Source organism: Sinohyriopsis cumingii, chromosome 12, assembly GCF_028554795.1.
Source record: "Sinohyriopsis cumingii isolate HCF-2022 chromosome 12, ASM2855479v2, whole genome shotgun sequence".
Taxonomy (NCBI): Eukaryota; Metazoa; Mollusca; class Bivalvia; order Unionida; family Unionidae; genus Sinohyriopsis; species Sinohyriopsis cumingii.
The window spans coordinates 70,772,561-70,798,030 of record NC_142972.1 but is presented as its reverse complement, the minus strand read 5'-3'; the positions used below and the strand labels follow the sequence as shown (position 1 = coordinate 70,798,030).

General features: G+C 34.7%; 1 protein-coding gene across 2 annotated transcripts in view; it reads left to right on the top strand.

Moving 5' to 3' along the window:
- LOC149786715 (uncharacterized) overlaps window positions 1–23,990 on the top strand; it is a 51,526-nt gene extending 27,536 nt beyond the window's left edge. For both annotated transcript variants that reach the window (XM_089977217.1, XM_089977216.1), the window contains exon 2: window positions 6,515–23,990. In XM_089977217.1, the coding sequence (XP_089833343.1) occupies window positions 6,532–7,815 (1,284 nt within the window). In that variant the 5' untranslated portion in view covers window positions 6,515–6,531 and the 3' untranslated portion in view covers window positions 7,816–23,990. The remainder of the gene's footprint in view (window positions 1–6,514) is intronic.
- Window positions 23,991–25,470: the final 1,480 nt, after the last annotated feature.

The following is a 25,470-nucleotide window of genomic DNA, read 5'->3' as shown; positions in this document are numbered from 1 at the left end:
CCTTGTCCAGTGAAGACACCAAGACAGCTGTAATTGGCTGTTGTTGGTCAGTACCTTGGCCATGGAAGACACCAAGACAGCTGGTCTTGGCTGTTGTTGGTCAGTACCTTGTCCAGGGAAGACACCAAGACAGTTGACCTTGGCTGTTGTGGGTCTGTACCTTGTCCAGGAAAGACACCAAGACAGCTGACCTTGGCTGTTGTAGGTCATTACCTTGGCCAGGGAACACACCAAGACAGCTGGCCTTGGCTGTTGTTGGTCAGAACCTTGGCCAGGGAAGATACTAAGACAGCTGACTTTGGCTGATGTGAGTCAGTATCCGACCTGTGATCCCTGAATTCTGTGTCCAATACATAACCAACTGAGCTACCATGGCTTTATGCAATATTTTATTTAGAAAAGTTGTTCTTGATATATGTGTCTGCATAACTATCAATCTGTCAGAAAGATATTGTCAGTGTCAAAAAGCTTTTGTCAGTGTCTTAAAGCTACTGTAGTTTAAGAAAGTTATCGTCAGTGTCAAAATACTACTGGCAATGTCAAAATCTGCAAATATTGTTTAGAATTTTATGGAAAAAACTCAAGGCTTGTAATCAGATTGATGTTTTTTTTTTTTATGGCACCATAAACAGTGCCACTGACTGCACAGAACATTTAACTCTGATGTCAGTCTCATTTTAAAATGTCGTTTATTACTTTAGGAATTCATTGTAGAAACAGATCAATAAATTTATTGTGACAGCATTAGATATACCAACTAGTGCATTCAGTTCTATATTTTATTCTCTAATATCATTCTAAAGTCTGATTAAATCAGAGCAAAGCTCTTCTGCAAGCTTCAGGCAGATTTTGACATGTGGTGACAGTGGTATTAACTGAATTATATGGGGAATTAACCCATTATGAGCAGTATTCCCAATTATAACCAAAATGGCTGCATGGGCAACTCACAATTCAGAATTGGTGAATGAAAATGGTGGATAGGTTCAGCTTGAGAGGCCATCCCTTTTTGGAGGCTGCCTTTCCCAAAACTTAATAAAATAGTGTAACCATTTTGTATCCCACTTGAGAAGCCATGTCTTTGATAAGGCCAGCTTTTCAAAACAGAAGGAATGGCCTTCTTAAGAGGGGAACCACTGTACCTTGTCTTACACAAAGAATGTTTGGCAGGCGCAGATTAATCTAAGCATAATCACTTTTATGAGACGGCCAGTTTGTACATTGTCACCATCTTTACTTACTATTAGTCTGGCTTTTTAAAGTTGCCATTGTAATACATATCCTGTGCAATCAACCTGAGTTATCGGTGTGGATCCAGAAAAATGCAGACATGGAGACAAATACAGAAAATTTATCGGTAAATTTACTGTTTGACTTACTTTCGTCAAGGCAAATATGGCTGAGGCTTTAATAATATAAAAAATCATCATCATAAATTGTACATTTGGGCTCATTATTAATGGGTTTGAGTCAGGCACTATGTGGAGAGATGACTGATGGAACTTCAAATGGTGAAATTTTATTGGTTGTCTTGAGGTTGAAGTAGATGATGACAGTTTTGTCAGACAGATCTAGGTATAATACTTGTAGTCAGCTAGAGTATTCACTTTTGGGATCATTTGCTATTAATTTCCAGCTCAATTGATTTCTGCTGTTTTTGTCTAGGTGACCAAATTATTATGGTTTGAAAACCTAAAATTTGAAATGTTTGCCAAAATGTTCAAGAATGTTGCCTATGGTTACTAAATATGTACATGTACTTACAACACTGATGAGTATGGGCTTATAAAAATGCAGATGGGAAGATATTTTCTTACATTCAAGCCCTCTATAAGGGGATGTAACCCATGGTGGCAGTAAAGTATGAACTTGTGATATTTCTAGGGGATGATACATCTGTGACGAATGTTATGAAGTATTGTTTTTCTGTGAGTATCATTTTTTGGTGATATTTGTGCAAATGCTGTTTTTGCCAGTACTTAAATTCATGGATTTGGAGAAGCAGATATTGTTTCTATAAAAAAATGATTATTAGGTAGATCTTAAAATTTGTGGTACAACCACATAATCCCAGAAAACTGGTCACCCATGAATAAACTGAAAATCACATTAGATCAGATTTCCAGCAAAAGCTTTAACATCCAAGGCATGCAAAACTAGGCAGTCACTGTGGATTGACTATTTTTCACTTGCTATCAGTTTTCATTAAATAACAAGACTGCTTCCCAAAGCCACACAATTTAAGCACTGAATAAAATGGGATTATTGGCAAAACCACAAAAATTGATAGCCACAAAATATCTGCTGATTCACAGTACAGATATCTGGATTATGCTCTTTTTCTCAGATAATCAGAAAAATCTTGTACATGCAACTCTCCAGTAACTTGTACAGATAACTCAGAAATAACTTGTACATGTAACTCAGAGGAAATCTAAAAGTACATGAACATACTTTCTTGGCATCTGTTTTTACTAAATTACCTATGCTCTCTTTCACTTTGTCTGGCTAGATGTAAGCAACAAGGTCACCGAGCGTAACTGATGTTGAAATGTACATTAGTTATCTTGAGAAGGGATGTAACTAATCTGTTAAATTACCATATCTACTTGAGTATAAGAAATGTCCACCTGCAAATGGCATAGACCATGATTAGTCATTGCACAATGTGCTAGCAGATCTGGGTCTGTGTAGTTTGCAGTTGGACTCAAAATATAAGCAAGCATATATGGTAACCCAGCATAGAGATGTGATGATGTTTTTTGTAGTATACCTTATATAAATGTGATTTCAACAATTAGTGAGGACTATAGTGTAGGATTTATTTCAGTTGTATATTAGTTGTCATGGAAATCCCTTCATATATAAGATTCCAATATGTTTTTTCCTTATACTTCATGAATAAAAAGTACAAGTAAATTTAATATCTGGGTTCACTTTGGCTGGCAGACCTGATTATTTAATCCTGTTAACTAGCATTGTTTACAGAGTAAGTAGATTCAGTTTTGTGTCTGGTATGTTTTCTTCTGCATCGAGGTACATTATTTCCTCAGTATAGTCTACTGTAGTTACTCGCTTATAAGGTGAATCCAACTGCAAACTGCACAGACCCAGCTCTGCTGTCACATAATATGCTGGCAGATTTGAGTCTTTGTAGTGTTAGGAACAATAAGTAGAACAAATAACATAGACCCTGAACTGTAGGCACATTATGCTACAGGATGTATCCTGTTTGTAGTTGGACTTGACTTATATACGAGGATATAGTGTGTCTGGTCCTGGATCTCAAATGTATTATTTAATAGTGATATTATAATATTAGGTGATCTCACCAATAAGGCAGTCCACTTTTATAGTATTGATAAATTAGCTAATGTAACAGAAGATCAGAAAAATATTTATTCTGATCTTCTGTTACATTAATTAATCTTTCTGTGTATTATCCGGCACATGGACAGATTCATTTTTCATATATATATATATATATATATATATATATATATATATATATATATATATATATATATATATATACACTCATAAGTTCAGTCTAACTGCAAACTGCACATACCCAGATTTGCTGTTACATAATGCACCAGCAGGTTCGGGTCTTTGCAGTTTGTTAGGATTAATCAGTAGAACAAACAATACAGACCCTGATATGCTGGTGCAACAGCAGATAAGGGTCTTTGTTGATTGCATTTGGACTCAGCTTATGAATGAGTTACATATGGTATGTTATCAAGAAAGGTAAGATGTTCCTTGTCACATATAATTTTTAATCTATATTAACGACATACCATTGTATCATATAAAGATCATTTCCCATAATAACAATGTAACACTAAGCAGTGTCACATAGCAACATCATTAGGTAATCCAAAGACCATAATGTTGTTTTGTAAATGTAGTCATAAAATCGCATTTATTTGACATGAAATTTATACAATATGCCACTTGCTGAAAGCAGCTTGTGGCGTATAATGTTATTCAACTTGTTTCTAAAATTTAGTTTAGAATGAATACTTCTGTAAGATAGTCTGAATGATATGATGAGGTTCTAAAGGTTTTGTACTATTTAAAAGAGCATGGTTTATACAAGATACTTTTGACTTTGTATTTTACAGTTTTTTGCTGATCTTTGTTTTATATGAGAGATCTTCTGTCTTATAGTACAGGGTTAAGTAACAAACATTTCCAAGCACTAATCCCTGTGACAAATTATGATCTCACTAAAAGGCCACCATACAATTTATGATCTCACTAAAAAGCCACCATACAAATTATGATCTCACTAAAAAGCCACCATACAAATTATGATCTCACTAAAAAGCCACCATACAAATTATGATCTCACTAAAAAGCCACTGGCTCTGCATGTGAGCTTGATAAGAGACATTATTTATAATTTGAAAAATTGCAGTTTCATTCATAGCCTGTAATTTCTTGATGGTATTTACATTTACATTGGCATTTTAATATGTAGAACTTCAGCAGCTATCAGACACACATCATTATGAGTTGGACCTGTGAGTTGTTAAGAGCCAGACAGTATCTAGATTTTGATATTTTTTTTTGTGATGTAATTGTTTTGCTTCCCTCAGTCTTCAATCAAACATGTTTTCAGGATTTTGACCTAATTCAGTATCAAGTTTCAGTGCTGTGTGGTACATATGTTAACATGAAGGCAACATGTTCTAGACAAGAATAGGCAAATTAAGTAATGCCTGATGGATGGTAGATGCTTAGGTAATGTTAAATTTCAGTGTTTGTGAAGGACAGAAAATACATTGATGTTTTTTTAAAGGTCTGAATCATTGTCTGCTTGGCCCAGGGACAGTAAGTAGTAGAGATTCCCAGCCAGTTTATACCTGGCCAGGACAGTATGATGACTGACTTAACAGAGCCATTAATACCATTTATTTACATCTGGTTTATCTTCCTGGAAATTTTGGCAAGGGTTGTGCATCTACCATTTATGCTGCCTAACTTTCACTTAGTAATGTATAACTAGAATTGTGCTGATTTGCAGTGAGTAAACCCAGACAGTGCTCATTTTTTTCCCCAACACATTTGTGAAATGTTATTAATGTTAAAGTTGTAGCTTACAGGGCACATAGATCTAATTTCCATTTGTGGTTAAGCAAGTATAAATATCTGTCATATTATAAATGCAGTGTTAGATGACAAGGTGTCAGGTCTGGCCTGTTAGCTACAGTTAGCAAGCTAGTCAGTGAGTTCAGAACAGAGTTAGTGTCCATTTTAGTAGAGTGATGTCTTGTTGTATAAAGACGATATGAACACGTTTTAACATGTTATAAAAAATATGAGTTGGACTTTTTATAGTTTGTTCTGGACAGCATGAGGTGGACATTTAATGTGTTTGTGTTTGTGTGTGTGTGTATATATATATAGAGAGAGATAGAGATAGAGAGAGAAATTTTGATTTCCCATGCACTCAGAATTCCCTTACTTGCTTTGTTATAATGATACAAGGTAGGCACAAGAATATCAGTTCAAGATGGAAATTCCTGTACAAATCAGACATTTTTGCACGTCATTGTGGGTATTTTCTGCTAGGCATTGTAAAGAAAACTCATATTGTAGTACTTGAGTCTCTTACCCCATATCAATGGAAATATTTTGCAAAGGAAAACCTAGTAATAGTCATTCCCATCTTACCATAATTATTGCAGAAAGTTACCCACACACTGACTTGCAAAAATGGCTTTCATCTGCTAGAAGTTATGTGTTTGACTTAAATTGACTTTCATATGCCTCCTCAAAATAACTGATCAGCTTTGTAGTGGTCAATAGCTCCACCCGTCATAAATCAAAATAGTTTATGGTATGGCTCACTCTGTCATCTGCTTGTTCAGCAATAAGTTTCGTATAACTACTCCTAAGCTACTGGAGGATTGCCATGAAACTTTATACACACATTCATCTCAAGTTCTAATTGGTCATAGATGAAAATGGTGTTGCCTCAACATCCAATATGGCCACTATAGCAGCCATCTTGACAATTTTGTTACTGCTTCTCTTCCTGAAGTCATCAAATAGTGTGGTTGTGATTGTAATAATGTATGTATGCATTGGATTTACAGGCACATGGGTACAATCCTAGCTGTACATTGCTGCACGAGTTTTAGGCATCCCTCCCAAAAGACACAAAAACAAAAATAAAGTGATAAAAAGGGTAAAATCCTTCAAAATACAAAGTCCAGTTTTGTAAATAAGCTATACTCTTTATGAAGAGAACCCAAAGACCTTCTTACGTGGAACATCTTCATAGGGCACATCTCCGGGAAAGAAATGTTGCATCCAAATAGTCATGTTTTATGACGTGCCAGAGCTTGCATCATGTCCAACAGGGCCTTATGATTCTAATAAATGTGACGTTTTTTACAATTGATTTTAGGTAATTTGTTGCAGTACATGAAGCTGAATTTCAGGTATTTTTTTGAATTAAGTATATCCTTATTATTGTTTGACATATTCATGTTTATTGCAGGTCCAGTAGCTAGCTGGATGGGGAACATGGGATGTTACATGTCAAGGAGGCATCTAAGTGAAGCCAGCCGGCAAATTTTTAAAGTATATAATGTGAATGACCTTGGGGCAACCTTAAACCCTGGGAAGATTGAGGTTAGTGAGACAGACTTGATTCTGCACCAGAAAGGGAAAGAGCCAATACACTGGCCCCTAAGGTGTCTCCGAAGGTATGGGTTTGATGAAGAACTGTTTTCATTTGAAAGTGGCAGGCGCTGTCCAACAGGACCAGGAATTTTTGCTTTTAAATGTCGTCAAGCAGAAGAACTCTTCAGTCTTGTGCAGGATGCCATAATGCGAGTTGGCCAGGAGGGCCATGCCAGAACAAATCAGACAATAATTGGCTCAACAGGAAGACAGAATAGTCGTCCAACTTCTGTTGCAGAGCCTGTCCATCAGAATGGTTTCCTGCATGCCAATGGAAATGGACATATTACCAGGTCTACAAATGAGCATCCTTACATAAATGATACAATGGTTGCAGAAAGTGATCCTAACTATATCAACACAAGTGCAAACATCCGTGACAACAGGCATGATGGAAATGGTTCAGTCATTGCTTCAGCTTTGATAGACTTTCTTCATCAACCACCCCCATCATCCATTTCTGCTGGCACTGTCAATTATGCTGATCTTGATCTGCCAAAAAGCACAGAAAATTTGTATGTAGATGACCAGGGTGCATTTGCCCCTTTCGTATCCCAGAGGCCAAATCCAAACACTCCAGTGGAAACTGAAGAAGTTTTCCCTTCTGCTGACACTGAGGAAGCTGGACTCAGCTATGCTGATTTGGAAGTCTTCACAGATAATCCAGTAGAAGTGACACATCAGCCAACATACATTAATATTGGAAAAGGAGCCACAGTAACAATAGGGGATGTTCCACAAGAAAAAAGATGTTTAGCTGTTCGAAGGCTAAGCTTGGATCGTAATTATGCAAATGTTAGTGCTTCTGGAAGTGTAAGTTCCAACCTTTCACATGTTCCTGTGCATAATACTCGTTCAGTGGAGCAAGGGACACTAAACTATATTGAAATTGATGTTAATAGAAGTAATGATAACATAAGTGTCATAGGTGGCAGTACGATATTGCCAGCATCGGTCAGTTTCAGTGTGGCCCCTGACTCACCGAGCAAGCGTACAGAAAGTTATGCCATGATAGACTTCAATAGAACAGTAGCTCTGTCCAACTCAGCAAGAACAGTCACCGATGATGAAGGGCTGCGAAAAACACGACATAACAGCACAATTAATGATGTGTAATGGATCAGCTGTCATGAGCTAAAAATTATTGACTCCAGTAGAACATTAGCGCTGTCCACTTAGGCGTGAGCAGTTACTTATGATAAAGAGCTGCACAAAATATATAAAAGCACCATTAATGAGGTGTAATTCTGGGCATCATAACAGTACATGTGTTCGGGTGTGATGTGTCATTTTTTTTCAGGTTTCATGAGTTAAAACTAATTATCACATCACTCAACACTATTAGTATCATCACATCATGTCAGAAAAAGGTGTTGAACACAGCGTGGCCTAACATTTGGAAATGTTACATACCATCATTTAATAAAGCAAACCCCTTTATGTTAAGTCAGAATCTAAATAAACAAATATTCATTGGGCATGAAACATGTACATCTTGTGGAATATTACAATATGCCACTCGTTGCAAGCAACTTGTGAAATAAAAAAGTATGCCATTCACTATAAAATGTGAAATAAAACAATATGCCATTCACATACTGGTAAGCAAAGCTTGTGAAATAAAAGAATATGTCATTCATTATAAGCAACATCTGAAATAATACAATATGCCAATTTTTGGAGCAACTTGTGGAATAATACAATATGCTGCTGGGAGGAACTTGTGGCATATACATTTATTAAACAGAAATTTTCAGAAATTTTGTATTTAATGAAGATTTATGTTTAGATTCGCTGTTTATGTAAAGAAATGTGGAGGATTAAGGTAGTGCTTACCTTGTGCAAATAATGACACAGTTTTAGCTCACCTTGCCTTAACACCAAGTGAGATTATAGTATGGCCCTGTGTGCATCTTTCATCATACATTCTCTGGCCATCAACAATTGGCTATAGTTGCCACTCTGGAGATCTGATCTGATTTCTCTCAAATTTGGAATATGGACTTGTATAATTAAATATTGGATGAGTTCCGTGCATATTAATGAGCTTATGTTGCATCTGATAGGCTGACCTTTTTACTATTCTGGAAGCCATATTTCTGATCTAAATAGTGCATAAAGTTGGTCTGTGATAAAAACATTCCAGAACGGAAGTACAAGCAGTAAAGAGTGAGTAATCATAAAGGAAATTACATATTAAAGAATATTTTTTAAATTTGATGACTACAGAATAAGTTAAATATTGTAGCCAAAATGTTTTTAAAACAAAATTTTCCAATTGTTCCCAAATTGAGGTTGTGTAGCACTTGCTTCTTTATAGCTGGGGAGATAACTCTTACCTTTTTCAGCTGCAAAGCTGATTTGCACAGCAGTTTTACAGTTTAATTGTTAATTCTTTTTGGGATGGTGTATTATGGGAAGTTAATAAACTCTTCATAGATTGTAAACAAAATTTTGATTATACAAATTCTGTAAATTGTCGGGTGACTTTGCATTTGTTTGCACCAACAGACAGAAGATCTTGTGTGACCATAGGGTCAGATTATGACATCTGACTGAACATTTGGCTTCACAGACAGACACAGATTTTGTGTGACCATAGAGTTGGTTGGATATAGTAAAAAGGAAGAAGGTTACATATTTGTTGCAGGTGAGACTGTCGATGAATATTTTAATTTCATCAGATTAAAAAGCATTGTTTTAACAAATTCAGATTGTTTTATGTTTTGAAAATTTCAGTGATAGGTGCCAAATGAGTGTAAATCTGAGATTGTATTATGTACCATATGTACTCATTTACAAGCCCAGTCCAGCTGCAAACTGTCCAGACCCATATCTGCCATTGCACATTGTGATGACAGAGCTGGATATATATAGTTTTTAAGAGTAAACAGGAGAAACAAGCAACATAAACCTTGATCTGTTGACACATCAATGTTGCTTGCAGCTGGACTCAACTTAAAATCAAGTGTATTGATTCTAAAGTATGGGCAATATTGGGTGGATTGCAAAATGTTATTTTATGTATTCTTTATAACATACTGCAAACAGAATAAGTTCAGATTTTGCAATATTTTCAAGGCAATGCAGGATAGATAATTAACAGTTCAAATCACATTCTTATATTAAAATTTGTTATGTAAAAGAGGGATGACCATGAAATTCAGACAACACACTGTTCCATCTGTACCTCATGGTTGTATCAACATAGCCTTATGGAATGCATGGAAGATGATGGTGGAAGTGGTTAGAAATAGCATAGGCATGAGTGTCAGTTTTTTGTATGCCATCATATCTGTGTAGGCAGTGTGTAGATGGGTGTGCATTATTCACATGAAGATACCATATTTTATATGAGCAGTAATTCATCAACAGTCAATAAGTCATACATTAGGTGAATGTATGATTTTGTAGATTTTAGTCAGAAATAATTATGTGCTTTTTTAAGTGCATGTATTATGGTTTTGCATGGGACTGAAAGCACAAGGGTCTGTCCTGGTAATATTGTTAGCTTCTGAGGCAAATATTGTTTAAAGCTAATTCCCATTTTCTCCAGATTCATTGTGTTTGATTAATTTAACATTGAAATTCAGTATGTATTTATGTATTTAATTGATGCTAGTTTTGAGTTTTGTATTAATGAGCTCTAAAAAAAGGAAATCTTTCCAAGAGTGGTGGGGAGAGGGAGGGAGGTAGATTGATTGTTTTTTACCTTAACCAAAAATATGTTTGTGGAATGTAGTTTTACCCATTTTTATTCTGTCTCTGCATCTGTACATTTAAGACTCTGTTTGGGCATTTATGTACCAAGTATGCATTTCTATTATTTTATTTAATTACAGTGCATGAATGACTTGTATTGTGTAAAATGTAATAGAGGTTCATTTCATATACCTCTTGTCATAATCCATTTATTTTGCTTTAGACATGAAATATGTATGAAAATGTTTGGCTGCTTATGACTGTCACTTCCAGCTAACATGTCAGTTTGTGTAATAATGTATATACTCACTTATAGTCTAGTCAGACTGCAAACAACAAAGATCATGAACTGCCATAGGATAATGCACCTGCAGGTCAGGGTTTGTATTATTAGTTCTAGTCCTAACAAATTGCACAGACAGAGATCTGCCTTGCACATTATGTGATGGCATGTATGGGTCTGTAGAGATTGAAGTTGGATTTGTAAGAGAGTATATATGGGAAGTTTAGAACTTACCATATATTTTAATTGACACAGTGTATAGGCACAGTCCATTAACTGATTAGATTTTTTTTGGTGTTGTATAATGGTGACTGATTGAGGTCTGACTTTTACATCTGCATGTGATTTGATGTAATAGTGCAAATCTACTGACACATTATGAGATGGCATATTTTGTGTCTGTTCATAGTCTCGATGTGCTGGCATATGAGGTTGCATATCTTGATCTGTGCATAGTCTAGATATGCTGGTACATTATGAGATCGTTTATCTGCATCTGTGAGTCCCAACCTACTGACATGTTATGAAATGGCACAGTTCCAGTGTGCTGGCACATTATGAAATGGCATATTTAGGTCTGCACAGTTCCAATGTGCTGACACATTATGAAATGGCATATTTAGGTCTGCACAGTTCCAATGTGCTGACACATTATAAAATGGCATATTTAGGTCTGTACAGTTCAGTGTGCTGACACATTATGAAATGGCAGATCTGGATCTGTAAGTCTGAAATGACATTTCCAAGTCTTAACAAATTCATGCTATAATGACACAGTATGAGATAACATATAAGGGTCTGTTGAGTCCAATATGCAGGTCCACTACAATATAATACCTGGGTCAGTGCATAGTCCCAGTATTCTGGCACATTATGAGATGGCATATCTGGGTTGGTGCATAGTCCCAGTATTCTGGCACATTATGAGATGGCATATCTGGGTTGGTGCATAGTCCTGATATGCTGGCTTGTTATGAGATGGCATATCAGTATATGGTTCTTGGTCTGTGAGTACAGTATGCTGGTAAATAACCAGATCATGTCTGGGTTTGTGAGTACAGTATGCTGGTAAATAACCAGATCATGTCTGGGTCTGTGAGTACAGTATGCTGGTAAATAACCAGATCATGTCTGGATCTTTTCATGGTCCCAGAATGCTGGCTTATTATGAAATGATATATAAGGGCTTGTGCTGTTTGCATTTGGATTCTTGTTGCACATGTGGAAATACAGTTTTTTAAAATTATTATTATTATTATTATTATTATTGTAGACATCTGATTTTTTTTACTGTTATCAAAAGAACTTATCTTTTATCATTGGTCTCCACATTGTATTGGAACTAGTGCTTTTTATGACTTAGAGCATTCATACCTTTTGGAGTGTTCTGTTTATTTCTTGATGGAAATCAAAGTCAACTGTTATAGTGTTCAGACATGATAAATGGAAATCAGTTTTATCTAGTTTTTTACTTAATTGATTCTGTAGTTTTATATTGTTGTTTTTGTAGAGTTTAACGCCATTTTTCAGTACAAGATAGGCTATATTTGGCGGCCAGTATAAATGGTAGAGGAAGAACCCAGGAAAGTCCTGGAAAGAACCACCGACCCAAGAGAAGCTTCTGGCAAGCTTTCTCACATACCCACATTGGCCGAACCCAAGACTCGAACCCATGCAGAGAGAGGTGAGATGGCAGTGATCAGTAACGGTGAGTGCTTTAAACCACTCAGCCACTCGGGGCCTCTTCTGTAACTTTAATGTGTCTTTCTATATAATGCTGTAGACCCTAAATATTCTGTATTTCTCTGAAGTTAAGCCCAGGTTCCAGCATAATAAATTTGTCAAAAAGTAAAGGGTATGCCTGTTGTCAAAAAAACTTCTCCTCAGTAAATATTTGTTAGAATTTTTTAAAAAAAAGGGTGATGGATTTATTCTCAGGCATGGCCTTTCATTGCATAGATGCAGTAATGCTGGTTAGGTGAAAATATTAATGTGTTCATGTTATAGGCAGGGATGCCATATAACCCCTGTCAATTTTCATTCATCACCAGAAGGCATTTTGGCTCAGTGGTTCATGTTCCTGGTCCATAAATGAATGGTTGTGGGATTGAATCCTTCTGTTTTCGGTACAAAATAACCTACTTGTGTTGCTGTGCTATTCAGGTATAATGGGTTGTAAAAGTTGTACCAGCTCAGAAATGTTAGCTTCTGTGATAAAGTAAAATAGAAGAGTGAGATGATTATTCATCTAAATTTCTTGTCAGTTAATTAACCTACCAAGCCATACACCACTTTTGCCATTTCATAATTTCAATTTAAAGAGTTTTGCTTGTCATATAAAATCAACAACAAAAAATTTAACTGTTGAATGACTATTAAACTAGAAACTTGCTGTTTTTTCCACGTAATCTCACAATTTGAAGATTTTCTGTATAATAGAAGACATATTTTTTCTTTTTTATAATGAATACAAATAAATGCACAAGTTGACATGTACATTTTTACAAAAATCAGATTAATGATAGAAATTACATGTACTTTATATTAATGTAACAAATCTTACTGTAAAACCTGTTAAAAGACTTTATCTTCGCTGTCTTTTAGGGTGGATTCTCCTGTAAATGATGTAGATCCAGATCTGCTATTGCATACTGCAGATATGGGTCTATCCAGTTTTGTTTGGAATAATAAGTAGAACAAACAACATAGACCCTGGTCTGCTGGCACATTATGCACTGGCAGACTAGGGCCTATATTTATATGCAGTTAGATATGACTTATAAGTAAGCATATACGATGAAACTAGTTAACATCAATGGAAACAAAAATACACTTGGCATATGGATTATAAAGTTTGAAAAGTAGTTTCTAAAAGTTATTTTTTGTCCATGGGAAACTCAAACCCTCAAGTACATGTAGTTTTTAAAAGTAACTTGTCCATGAAAATATAAAATCTTCATGTACAAGTAGATTTAGATATTTTGTCCTTGATAATAGTACTCCAGATATATAAAGAGAGGTAAGTAAATTTACTTTCAAATGAACATATCCTCATTTGTACTTGTTTTTAATATAAATTTAGGTATTTTGTTCTCCTTTTCTCAGCTTTGGAATCAGTCATAGGTTAAAAGAAAGTGAGAAATGTTTCTTTTTCTATTAGTATTAATATATTAATGTGTGAAAATGCTTCCATCATTGAACAATGCTGACTTGCATCCCTATGTTCTCATTATTGGTAGCCCAAATGGCCATTGCTTATATTATTTTTCCCATATGGATTCAGTTATTAATTTTCTCATAAGGCTTCTAAATTTTATATGTTGCAGTCACCCAAAAAATTATTGATGCAATTTGATTACTAGAGATTTGTCAGTCGGAATCGAAGACTTACCATGACTATGCATTATAATAGCAGCAATATACCATATATACTTGCTTATGAGCCCAACTGCAAACTGTACAGACCCAGATCTGCCATTTAATAATGCACCAGCAGATCTGGGTCTATGCAGTTTATTAGTAATAAGTAGAACAAACAGCATAGACCCTGATTTGCAGTAGCAGTATGCTGTGGCAGATTAGGGTCTTTGTTGTTTGCAATTTGGCTTGACAAATAAGAAAGTATATACAGTATATATGGGTATAATGTTTGTTCACTGGATCAATACAAGTATTTTCTAATGTAGATTTATTTTAATTTTATTTTTGTTTTTGCAAGACTTGAACACAGCAATGACCTGGCATGTTTCATCTCTTGTCTTGAAAAACTACAGATAGGGATCTGCACCCCTTACTATTACTGTATATACTCACTTATAAGTTGGGTACAACTGCAAACAACATAGATCCTTATCTGCTGTTGCATAATGCAAATTGTTCCAGCAGATCAAGGTCTGTGTTGTTTCCTAACAAACTGCAAGGTGCCAGATCAGCCAGCACAATTTGTGGTTTGATCCAGTTAATAAGGAAGTATATATGGTACCTGTCCTTGCCAGTATGACCGCTTGTGTAGTCATATGCTGGTCAACATAATTGTTATCAATAATATTTCTGATCCAAAATGGCTTCATCAGTCACAAAGTCCTTCTGATATCTCTTCATTAACCTCCTGCATGCAGTTATTGACCTCATATATTTAATAAATACACTTACATATAATAAATATATAGAGGATATTTGCTTGTTCTGAGTGAGTACAGATACATTTTATTTTGGGATGAAAAACAATGTTATTTTGAGTGGTAAAGCTGCAATGCAAATTACTTGAGTTTTTCACCCAATTAAAATGAAATATACCCATCATTCATCAGAAGATGCAAATTTTCTTTTTATTCTATGCTTAGACTTACTGATTTGCAATATGTATAACATATTTAGGTAGTAGATTTCTTCCAAAACCCTTTACGATGAAGTCAGCTGTGAACCAGATCGAAAATATGCAGGATTTGAACATTATACTCTTATTTGAGAGGTAGTCATACTTAACCACAAGACCAAGCATGGCACAAAATGGCAGGTCAGATTTTGGGATGATAATGTCTGTTGAGCACATCACAAAATATTGTTCATATTTCATTCCAGTGAATTATGAAATTTTTCTCTCTGTTGGAAAATCATCTCATACACAGGCTAGCATAAAATATAGAGAGGATATTAACTTGAAACAAACTGAATAATTACTGAATGGGTGAAAATACTTAAGCTTTTTACCACAAGATGAAATATATCCATTATTCACTTGGCTAGCAATGTGTATAACAGATTGAAGTATCAGATTTGCTACTATATCTGTGCGATAATGTCTGTGGTTTACTGTTTATGTTCTGTTACATTTTGTGGATATTTGCACAGAAATAAAAGTATTAACATAATTCGGGGGGCCCCGAGTGGTCTAAAGCGCTTTCTGTTACAGATCACTGCCATCTCACCTCTGTGTGGGTTCGAGTCTAGGATTTGGCTAATGTGGGTATGTGAGAAAGCTTGCCAGTAGCTTCTCGTGGGTCGGTGGTTCTTTCTGGGGTTTTCCCGGGTTCTTCCTCCACCATTAATACTGGCCGCCATGTATAGCCTATCATGTGCTGAAAAGTGGCGTTAAACCCTACAACAGTACTTAACATAGTTCTCCTTCCCAACTCGAGTCAAAACAGCATATTTAAAAAATAATAATTGAAGCAAAAAGCTATAAGCACATTATTGGAATTGAACCTGGTTCTTTTGTAGCTGAGGTAGCTATACTTTCCTCTAGACCAAACAAGCATCTAACAATAGCTCACATGGCTGCAATGTTATTGGCGTGGCAGTGAAAATATTTACCATAATATCACAGTTCTTTCACTTGGAGAATCCAGTAACTCTTGACCTATCATAAAATAATGCAGAGATGTAATGAATTACCTTATTAGTCAAAGATTTATTGGAATATTCAAACATCCAGACATTTTGTTATCATTTCAAAAGTGAATTGCAAACAACTAAAATTTCCTTCTTCAGAAATTTTGCTTATACATCTTAAGTTCAGGGACCACAGGTGGCCGTGCGGCCTACAGCACTCACCGAATCACTACCATCTCACCCCTGCTCACATGAGTTCAAGTTTTTGGCTCAACCACTGGGGGTATCCAGATCTGCCATAGCATATTGCATCTGCAGATCAGGTTCTATGTTGTTTGTTCTACTGATTATTTCACAGCTCCGGTGGCTTAGTGGTTAAAGTGTCCGCTTCGGATGCGGGAGGTCGTGGGCATTCAGCATTATGAGGCTAGTGTTAGGACTGGTCGGCCTGGTGTCAGGATAATGTGACTGGGTGGGCATCATGTTACATGTCTACGGCATGATGCCCCAGTGCTAGGCATCAGTATAAACTGCCACATTGCAGACATCGTAACAATATGACTGAAATTTTTTTTAAAGCTACGTTAAAAATCCAAAATCACTTCACATCACCTCCCATCTACTGATTATTTTAACAAACTGCACAGATTCAGATATGCCACGGCAGGTCTGTGTGTGTGCATTTTGCAGTTTGACTCATTTTTTAAGCAAGTATATACAGTACTTTTATGGGTGGTCAGTAACCACAGGCACCAACCAGTGGGAGTTTTGGTTCATGTAGATAACCTGGTGACTTTGATAATTCTGTGAATTCAGAGGCAAAAAGCAACATTTTCCCTCATGTAAAAATAATATTTTCCATTAAAAGTATCTCAAATCTTTCAGATTAAAATTTATACTCAATTAGTATTGAAGAACAAATTGTTTTTGTTTTCTTAAATTTCATTTGACTGTTAAAGTTAGGAATATTCTCTGTTCACTTTCTTTAAGCTTCAAGGCTTCTTAACTTTTGCCACAGTTTCATAAAAAATGTGGTAGATTTCAAAGAGATATTATCCTTTTTTTTCTTTCCATCAATATGTAATAAACCTTTTATGTAATCTTAGAATGTTTTATGAGACAGGAGTCTTGATAATTTCAGTAACAATTGTATTTCATTTTTATTTTCAAATTAGTCTTCTGTATATTTAAGAATCCATCCAGCCTTACTTAGATGCTGGAAACAAATAACATACAGTATCTCAAAAGGTTTTTATTCTAGTAGATTCCCCCCCCCCAATAGTAAGATATTAAGATGAAACAGTATTAATCACAGAGTCTGATATTATATTTTTGTTAATTTTCTTATAAGTTTCTGGATTTATAGAAACTGTCTAAATCATTGGTTCTAAGCATGTATTGTATGTTTGCATTTATTATTTTAAAATCAGTTTATTTGTGAAATGATTTATTGTATATCTTGGATATATTTTCCCATGTGCATCTTCTTTTATGAAGATAAAACTCGGCAAGAGATATGACATTATAGATAAGTCACACAAGTCTGCTGTATTATGGGCTTATTTTTAATAATTTGTATGCATCTAGTCCTGCTGTAAAAAAAATGAATATATATTTAGAAGCACAATCATACATGCAAATTTTGAATCAATACTTTTCACTGCAATACGATTAAAATTTACAATAAAAATAACACTTTATATGGTATCTCTTTACCAGGGTGAGCATACTATATCAGGGACAGGATAGCACCTGTATAAATTTTTACCTCATTTAACAAGTTTTATTCTTGGCACTATGCCAAAAGTACCCAGCACATAAAAGGGAATCATTATTATTGGTGTCTTTGTTTTCACAAACATTTGCTAACAATTGGAAACTGTGCTGTTACTCAGATTGTCAGCAAATGTTTATAGAAACATTGGTGTCTGTAATTAATTCTGATCTTACTCAGACTGTCATTAAATGTTTGGAAACAAGGGTGTCTGTAATTAATTCAGATCTTACTCAGACTGTCATTGAATGTCTGGCAACAAGGGTGTCTATAATAGCGATGCTTTTACATTGAACTGTCAGCAAATGTTGAGGAAACAATTGCATCTATATTAATGTTGATTTTAATCTGTCAGTGAATATTTATGGAAACAAAGGCATCAATAATCATTGCTGATCTTAATCTGTCAGTGAATATTTATGGAAATAAGGGCATCAATAATCATTGCTGATCTTACTCAGTCTGTCAGTGAATATTTATGGAAACAAGGGCATTGATAATCATTGCTGATGTTGCTCAGTCTGTCAGTGAATATTTATAGAAACAAGGGCATCAGTAATCATTGCTGATCTTATTCAATCTGTCAGTGAATATTTATGGAAATAAGGGCATCTGTAATATTGCTTTAAATGCCAACAGATTTCTGGATGCATGCTGGGTATTTTCGGCAGAAGTGGAAAAAAGTCCAAACTTGCTTCAATGTAGGTAAAATTTTATGTGATCTATCTAGTGCAGTGATTTAGGTTGTTGACTCTAGTTACTTATCACAGATTCCAAATAAACCTGGGATTACATTGTGCAGTGTAAAATGATGGGAAGTCCAGCACTGGGCTATATTCTCTCTTAAGTAATTGTGATTTGTATACATTACTGCAAGATAAGACAGTATGACAGTTCTTAATTACAAAACAATTAGATGTCAGTCATTTTATGGACAATCAGTTAATGCTTTCCACCACATAAGTTAAAGACTCTTTAGCAATAATATTTCCTTGAATATAGGGTTCAGTTTTGTTTTCAGGAATACATGTAAGGCAGCCGTGTTCCATTAACAGATTTCTGTTTGTCTTAAATTTAAGTCAGTTGAAATATTTTTACCTTTCATCATTATTTGACAAAGTAGTATTGATATTAATTGGCATATATTTGCAGTTAGTTTCTTAAAAACAGAACATCTTTTGTTGGCAATTTTTTATATATACCTTTATATCATTTTACCACTCTAGAGGCCTTGTTTTACATTGGATATATATCTTATTGCTTCTTACAAACAGCACAGACCCAGATCTGCTGGCACATTATGCGACAGCAGATCTGTGTCTGTGCAGTTTGCAGTTGGAGTTGTCTTAGAAGTGAGTACATATTGTATGTAAGTTCATAATGTCAAAATCATGGACGAGTTACACCCTTTGTAGCACATGTAGAATGTCGAGAGATTATTATAATCAGCAAATTTGTATTGTAACAATATATATACATTGTACAGTAAATGCAATTACTTGCCAGTTTTTTATTAGAGGAACTTATGAGAAAAAAAGAGAAGTAACCTCTGAATCGAGCTTTTTGAATCTATTGTTTTGTGTTATGCACAGTTTTCCCCCTTGCTGACAAAATTTAAAACATTAAAAAACATTAAAAATTGTAATTTTAGGATACAAAATGTGAGAGCAATTCATTTATAAGAACAATGAATAATGCACATTAGGAATTATAATGATTTTTATTTTAAACCAAAGAAGAATATAAATGGGTAATATAACAAAGTAACAATCAAGGTTGATAATAATTTGATAATGTAATTGTATTTATAGGACTATACTAATTAATTATTACAATCTTGTGGAGTTTTTACTGATGGGTCAGGTTGTGTTCAGATGCTTTACTCATTGAAAACTGACTAAAACCTTTGGCAAAACACTTAAAACACGCTTTAACAGTAATTTTTAAAGTAGGTTTTTAGGAAAATGTTTACTTATAATGCTTTGTTGCATCAATAACTAAAAGTATCTCTAATGCAGTCAAATAAACTTTTCTAAGTATCAAAAGAAAAATATTTTGCTTTAAGAAGAACATGTCCAAGTTTATTGTAAATGCATTGCCAGATAATTATTGCCATAACCATAACCACATTTGAAATTCTTAAATATTTTGAAGCTAATTTCATGTGTTTGGTTAAATGGAGTTGGACAGTTGCTAGCATTTCTAGAATAAAATTCCTGAAACTGTTATCATTTATATGTTATCTAGGTGCATTATTTAAGGCATTTCTTGTAGTCAGTGCAGTCACTTACATATTATTTGGAATGTCTGTCTTGTACATTTAGCTTTAAAGAAGAAAAAATAACCCAATGTTCTTTCCTCCAGAAACACTTCCATAGTTAGTCACTAAGGGCAAAGAAAACTGTCGCTAGCGGTGCATGGTATTACTGATATACCAGTTTACCGTCTTGTTTTTTAAGGTGGTATGTATCATAGTCTTTTTTCACTGTGCGGGTACTTTGGTATTTTACATGAGTAAGGAACGTATGTAAATGCCAATGGCAGATATGGGTCTGTGGAGTTTGCACTTGGAGTTGTCTTACAAACGAGTATATATGGTATACACTTTAATGGAGGGGATATGAACTGCTTTAAAGTTACAATTCAGGGACTTGTACACAGCGGCAGGGAGATTACTGGTTGTGTCAATGACTTTTATTCTAAGAAAGTTATCCTTTTTATATGGTCTAGGACACAAGATAAATGACAGCAACATTTGTAAACAATGTGCTCCAATCTTTTCTTTTCCCTGTACAGTTCAGTATGTATGTGAATTTGCATTTACAAGCAGGCATGTGGTATCAGGCCAACTTTGGCTTCTTGTTAGGGAAACATTTATGTATGTCATGGCAGACACTTTGAAAATTAGTCTTATGGACAGAAGTAAAAAAGAAGAAAATTGAAAGGTTGTCAGAATGGCAGTGCACATTTAAATGTAGCAGACAACAAAAATGTAACTGTTTCTGGTGCTATGTTAACACATTAACCCCTGGAGGTTTTTGTTGTTTTCGTCTGAAATGCTACTAGAACACATTTTGAAAGCTATTTCTGAATACATCCGAAAACACCAACTTCCAGGTGATCTTGCAATAACATACTGCCTAGCTGTGTTAGAAACATTGTTTTTCATTGGCTATTTGGCTCGCACATGAGCAGAAGGGTAAAAGTTGGAGTTCCTTTTTTTTTTTTTTTTTGCTTAATGGACCCATTATTTTCATAATGAGACCATTCCTTATTCCAAATGCTCATCTTATCCTAGTTTTTGCAAAGGTTCATCTGTCTGTTTGTAGTTCATACTGGTTTGCCTTAGATCTGAGACCAAAAAGTCTAAAATCCGGACACAAAATCGGATTCCAACCACAGGCAAATTTTAGGTAGAAAAAATTTGGGTCCTAAAAATGAGGTTTTTCCCTCTGTATTTTGTAGTGCAACTAGAAATTCCAGATTATTTGGTATCGTTGTAGAGCTACAAGTCTACCTTTCTATAATACCACCCACTTTAGTGTATCGTAAATGACCTTGAGGCTACAGAGCTCAGCGGTAGGCTACTACCTCCTGTCACATTAACTGGTCACCAGGGGTTAATGTGTTAATCAAAGAGTTGGTACTCCTTGCCCCTGGCCCTATCTATACATGTACATAATTGATTTTTGATACATTCAGTAATTTAGTTCAAGCATCTGATATCAGTCTTCCCCAAACATAGGACAATGTTTGCTGGCCTTTGTTTCATAACCAGTCATGCATGGAAATGTGTGACTTGCAGAGGTCACTAACTTTATATGAACCCAGTTGTATGTGTAATCTAACCATGTGGTCTCTATTCTGTTATGTTTGTCCCATACCACTTCTGTCTCCCATTTAACCCTGAAAGTGCTCTGTGGCTTTGATCTCAGAGACACATGTATTATGGACCAAAAAAATTATAACAGAAATATCTGACATAAAAGAAATAATTAGGCAGACAGCCTCTAAAAGTTTCACATTCCATAGATCTAGTGTTACAAAATATAGGGTGGCACAATCTGCCTTGTGTTAAGGATGGCAAAATTTTGGACTTTTCAATAGGCAATTGGCTCCGATGTCATCTGTTAATATAACAACATAGGAGTCTTGTACCATCAACAGTTTAAAATTTCAGGCCCTGGCTTCTAAAACTTTCTCCCCAAACTGAGATTTTATGTTATCTTGTTTACAGTGCTTCAGATGATATCAGTATTTTTGTCAGAGATACAGATGGTCCAAATGATGCAAAAATATTTAACACATGGAAACCTATTTGTTCATGAAAATAGTCAAATTTGTAAAATTTTATGAAATTTTAAGATTTAATGAGGGTTTTTTTAATCACAGGTGCATGCTGAATGTCTTGTGGAGATCATTGTTAGTTACCATGCAAGAAGAAAGATATTCATAAATCTCAATTTATGGAAGATATCTTGAGATAATTTGGTCCCGGTACTGATCTCAAGAATGTGGTTTCACCCAAAACCATGTTAAAAAAAGATTCAAGATGTCTGCTTATAGCAAATACACCCATCAAAGTGTTATTGTTGTTATTCAGATCTTGTAAATTTCTAGCTGCCTTTCTAACATGTTTTTCAATCTACCATATATATACTCATTTATAAGTGGAGTCCATCTGCAGATTGCAATGACCATCATCTAATGTCACATAATGCACTGGCATATCAGGTTGTATGCAGTTTCTTAGGAATAATCAGTAGAGCAAACAATGTGGACCCCGATTTGCTGGTCCATTATGTGATGGCAGATCAGGGTTAGTTGCTTATGCCAGTATATATGGTAGATGAGAAGTACATACCTAAAAGTAAGCCAGTGAAAAAATTACCCCACATAGGCCTATTCATAATATTTGTAATTCCAAACTACTACATCCATGTAGTGTTTTAAAACAATTTGCTTAAAATCATTAGGACAGTGGAGATCTAATTTTAATCAGATTGTGTTTGAAAAGGACATTGATTTTGTCTACTCATAATATATTGGACGTGTTTTAACTGAAAAAGTCATGGATGTGTCTATTCATATAATATTAGACATGTTTCAACTGAAAAATTCATGGATTCCTCTACTTATAATATACTGGACATGTTTCAACTTAAAAGGTCATGAATTTTCATATAATATTCATTGGACATGTTTCAACTGAAAAGTAGTTTGATGTATTTTTTAAAAATCCATTTATTCCATTTATTGAGGCAGTGATACAAATACAGTTGGTCATAATATTTTAGTCACATTAAATTTTCATAAATGTGGTCAATTTAGCATTCAACTAAATTTGATTGAATACAGTCATTTCATCATGCAAACATCTTTATTCACATCACCATATTGAGTGTTACATATTCATTGCATGGATAAATTTTTGGTTTTAAGAATTAATAAAACTCATGGCATATGACAAAATAATTTCTTGACGATTTTTCTTTCACATTTTGTTGTAATCTTCATTTTTTTACAAGACAGTAGGGCAGGAATGGACAGAATACAGCCCATGGGCTGAATCCATTAATTTATATCATAGGATGTGGTTTAAAAATTACTTATCTGGCCCATGCTTTAAGAACATAATACTTTTATGCTGAAAATAAAATATCTACCATATATCCACACTTATAAGATGAGACCAAACTGCATAGACCCAGATCTACTGTCATATAATGTGCCAGAAAATCTGGGTCTGTGCAATTTGTTTGGAGTAATTAATAGAACAAGCAGCACAGACCTTGGTCTTCAGGCAAATTAAGCTGCGACAGATCAGGATCTTTGTTGTTTGCAGTTTGACTTGTCTTTTAAGTGAGTACATATGGTAAATAAATGTTAAATTTGTTTACACATAATTCAGTATCTAGATTTGTATTAGGATCAGTGTGAACAAGATTTCATACAGTGGCCCTGAAATGACATCTTTTGCACATGTAATTTTTCTACATAGAATTTTTTACTTAGATGTATTCATAATGCAGATGTATATTTTAATTTGTGGCAATTTTTTCTTAATTTTATCACCTTATCCCCAAGGGTCATTCAGTATTTGATTTGTGTTGTTTCTATTTAATAAAATATGTTGGTGTATATTGTAGTTGTGCCTATGGCCTGTTTATCTTTTTATCAGATAAAAATGTACATACAACTGTTCTGTGTCCTTTTTCTCTCAGAATCCCAAGTCCACAGTGGAGTTAAACCGAAGTGTGAATATAGATCAGGTGACTTTAGGAAACTGGTTCAGAAAATATATTTGCATTCCCAACATGTTTTATATAAAGTGAGATCGTAAATACAATCTTCAGTCTATTCAAGTCTATAAAAATTAAATTATTGTCCTTCAGTCATTTTGCATAAATAATAAAAGCATGTTTTTTTTTCTTTATCCATAGTATACATATGTAAGCATGCAATTCAGTTTTGATATAGGCCAAAAATTGCACATCAAAGTTATGATGTGCATAACTGTACTCTGTATGTGCTATTTTTATGTACCTGGCATAAGGCAGACAATATTATGATGTCATGTCCGTTCATCTGTTGCCAGTTTCATTTCTGGCACAATAACTAATGTTTTCCACCTTGTATCGTTACCAAACTTTGTGGATGACCTACATTTGGGGGGTAAGAAAGAAGTCTGTAAATTTATGGTCGTAAGTTAGAAGGTCAAGGCAAGTAAACCTTCAAAGAAAACTAGTTTACACACAATACTGTTAGGTCTACATCATAGACCTTGACCAAACTATGTGGATGGCTTGCATGTTGGGTAGAGATGAAGCTTATTGATTTGGGGTTAAAAATATCAACAGTCAGGGTCGATGTGATGTAAGGAGTATACATAGTTCCTGCATAAAACATTAGTTCTATATCAGAGGCCTTGACCAAACTTTGTGGAAGGTTTGCACTTGTGGTATGGAAGAAACCAATATATTTTTGGGGACCAAAGATCAAAGGTCATGATCATTGTTGCTGAATTATGGTTTCTGTTACAAAATTTAAATTTTCATCCACAAACTTTAACAAAAGTTTGTGACTGACCTGCATTGTGGGTAAGAAAACATTCCCATTGATTTTGGAATAAAAGATCAAAGTTCAAGGTCACTGAAAATTGTTTGTGCAAAGTGCTTTACAGATTTGTATTTTGTATAAGATCAGATTTTTAAAGAAAAAGAAATTCCCCGGTTTTGCTCACTGTTTATACTGCCTATTTAAAAAAGACCTTGTATATCTTAGTGTTAAAAGGACTTTTAATTCCCTTTATTTTGGTGTGTGATTGATTGGTGTAACATGTGTTATAGAGTATACAGCTTAGCCTTACTTCAGAGCTGCAAATTTGAAAACAAAATGCTAGCTCTGCTAGGTAAATTTCACTTCCTGGACTTCTGACAAATTTTATTTTCTTTTAAAGCACTAACAATTTACATTTTATATATTTGGTAATTCATTTGTTGCACTTAAGAAGTTTGTAATGTTTAGTCTGGCAAAATTTATTTTCCCAATTTTAGTAGCTGTTAATGATGTGTACTTCAGACTAATTCATGCTGATTTTTTGAGCATATGGGAGCAGTAATTTCAGTTATAGCTGTGCACTTAGATCATGTACAGTTTCCACAAGTACAATATCTAAATA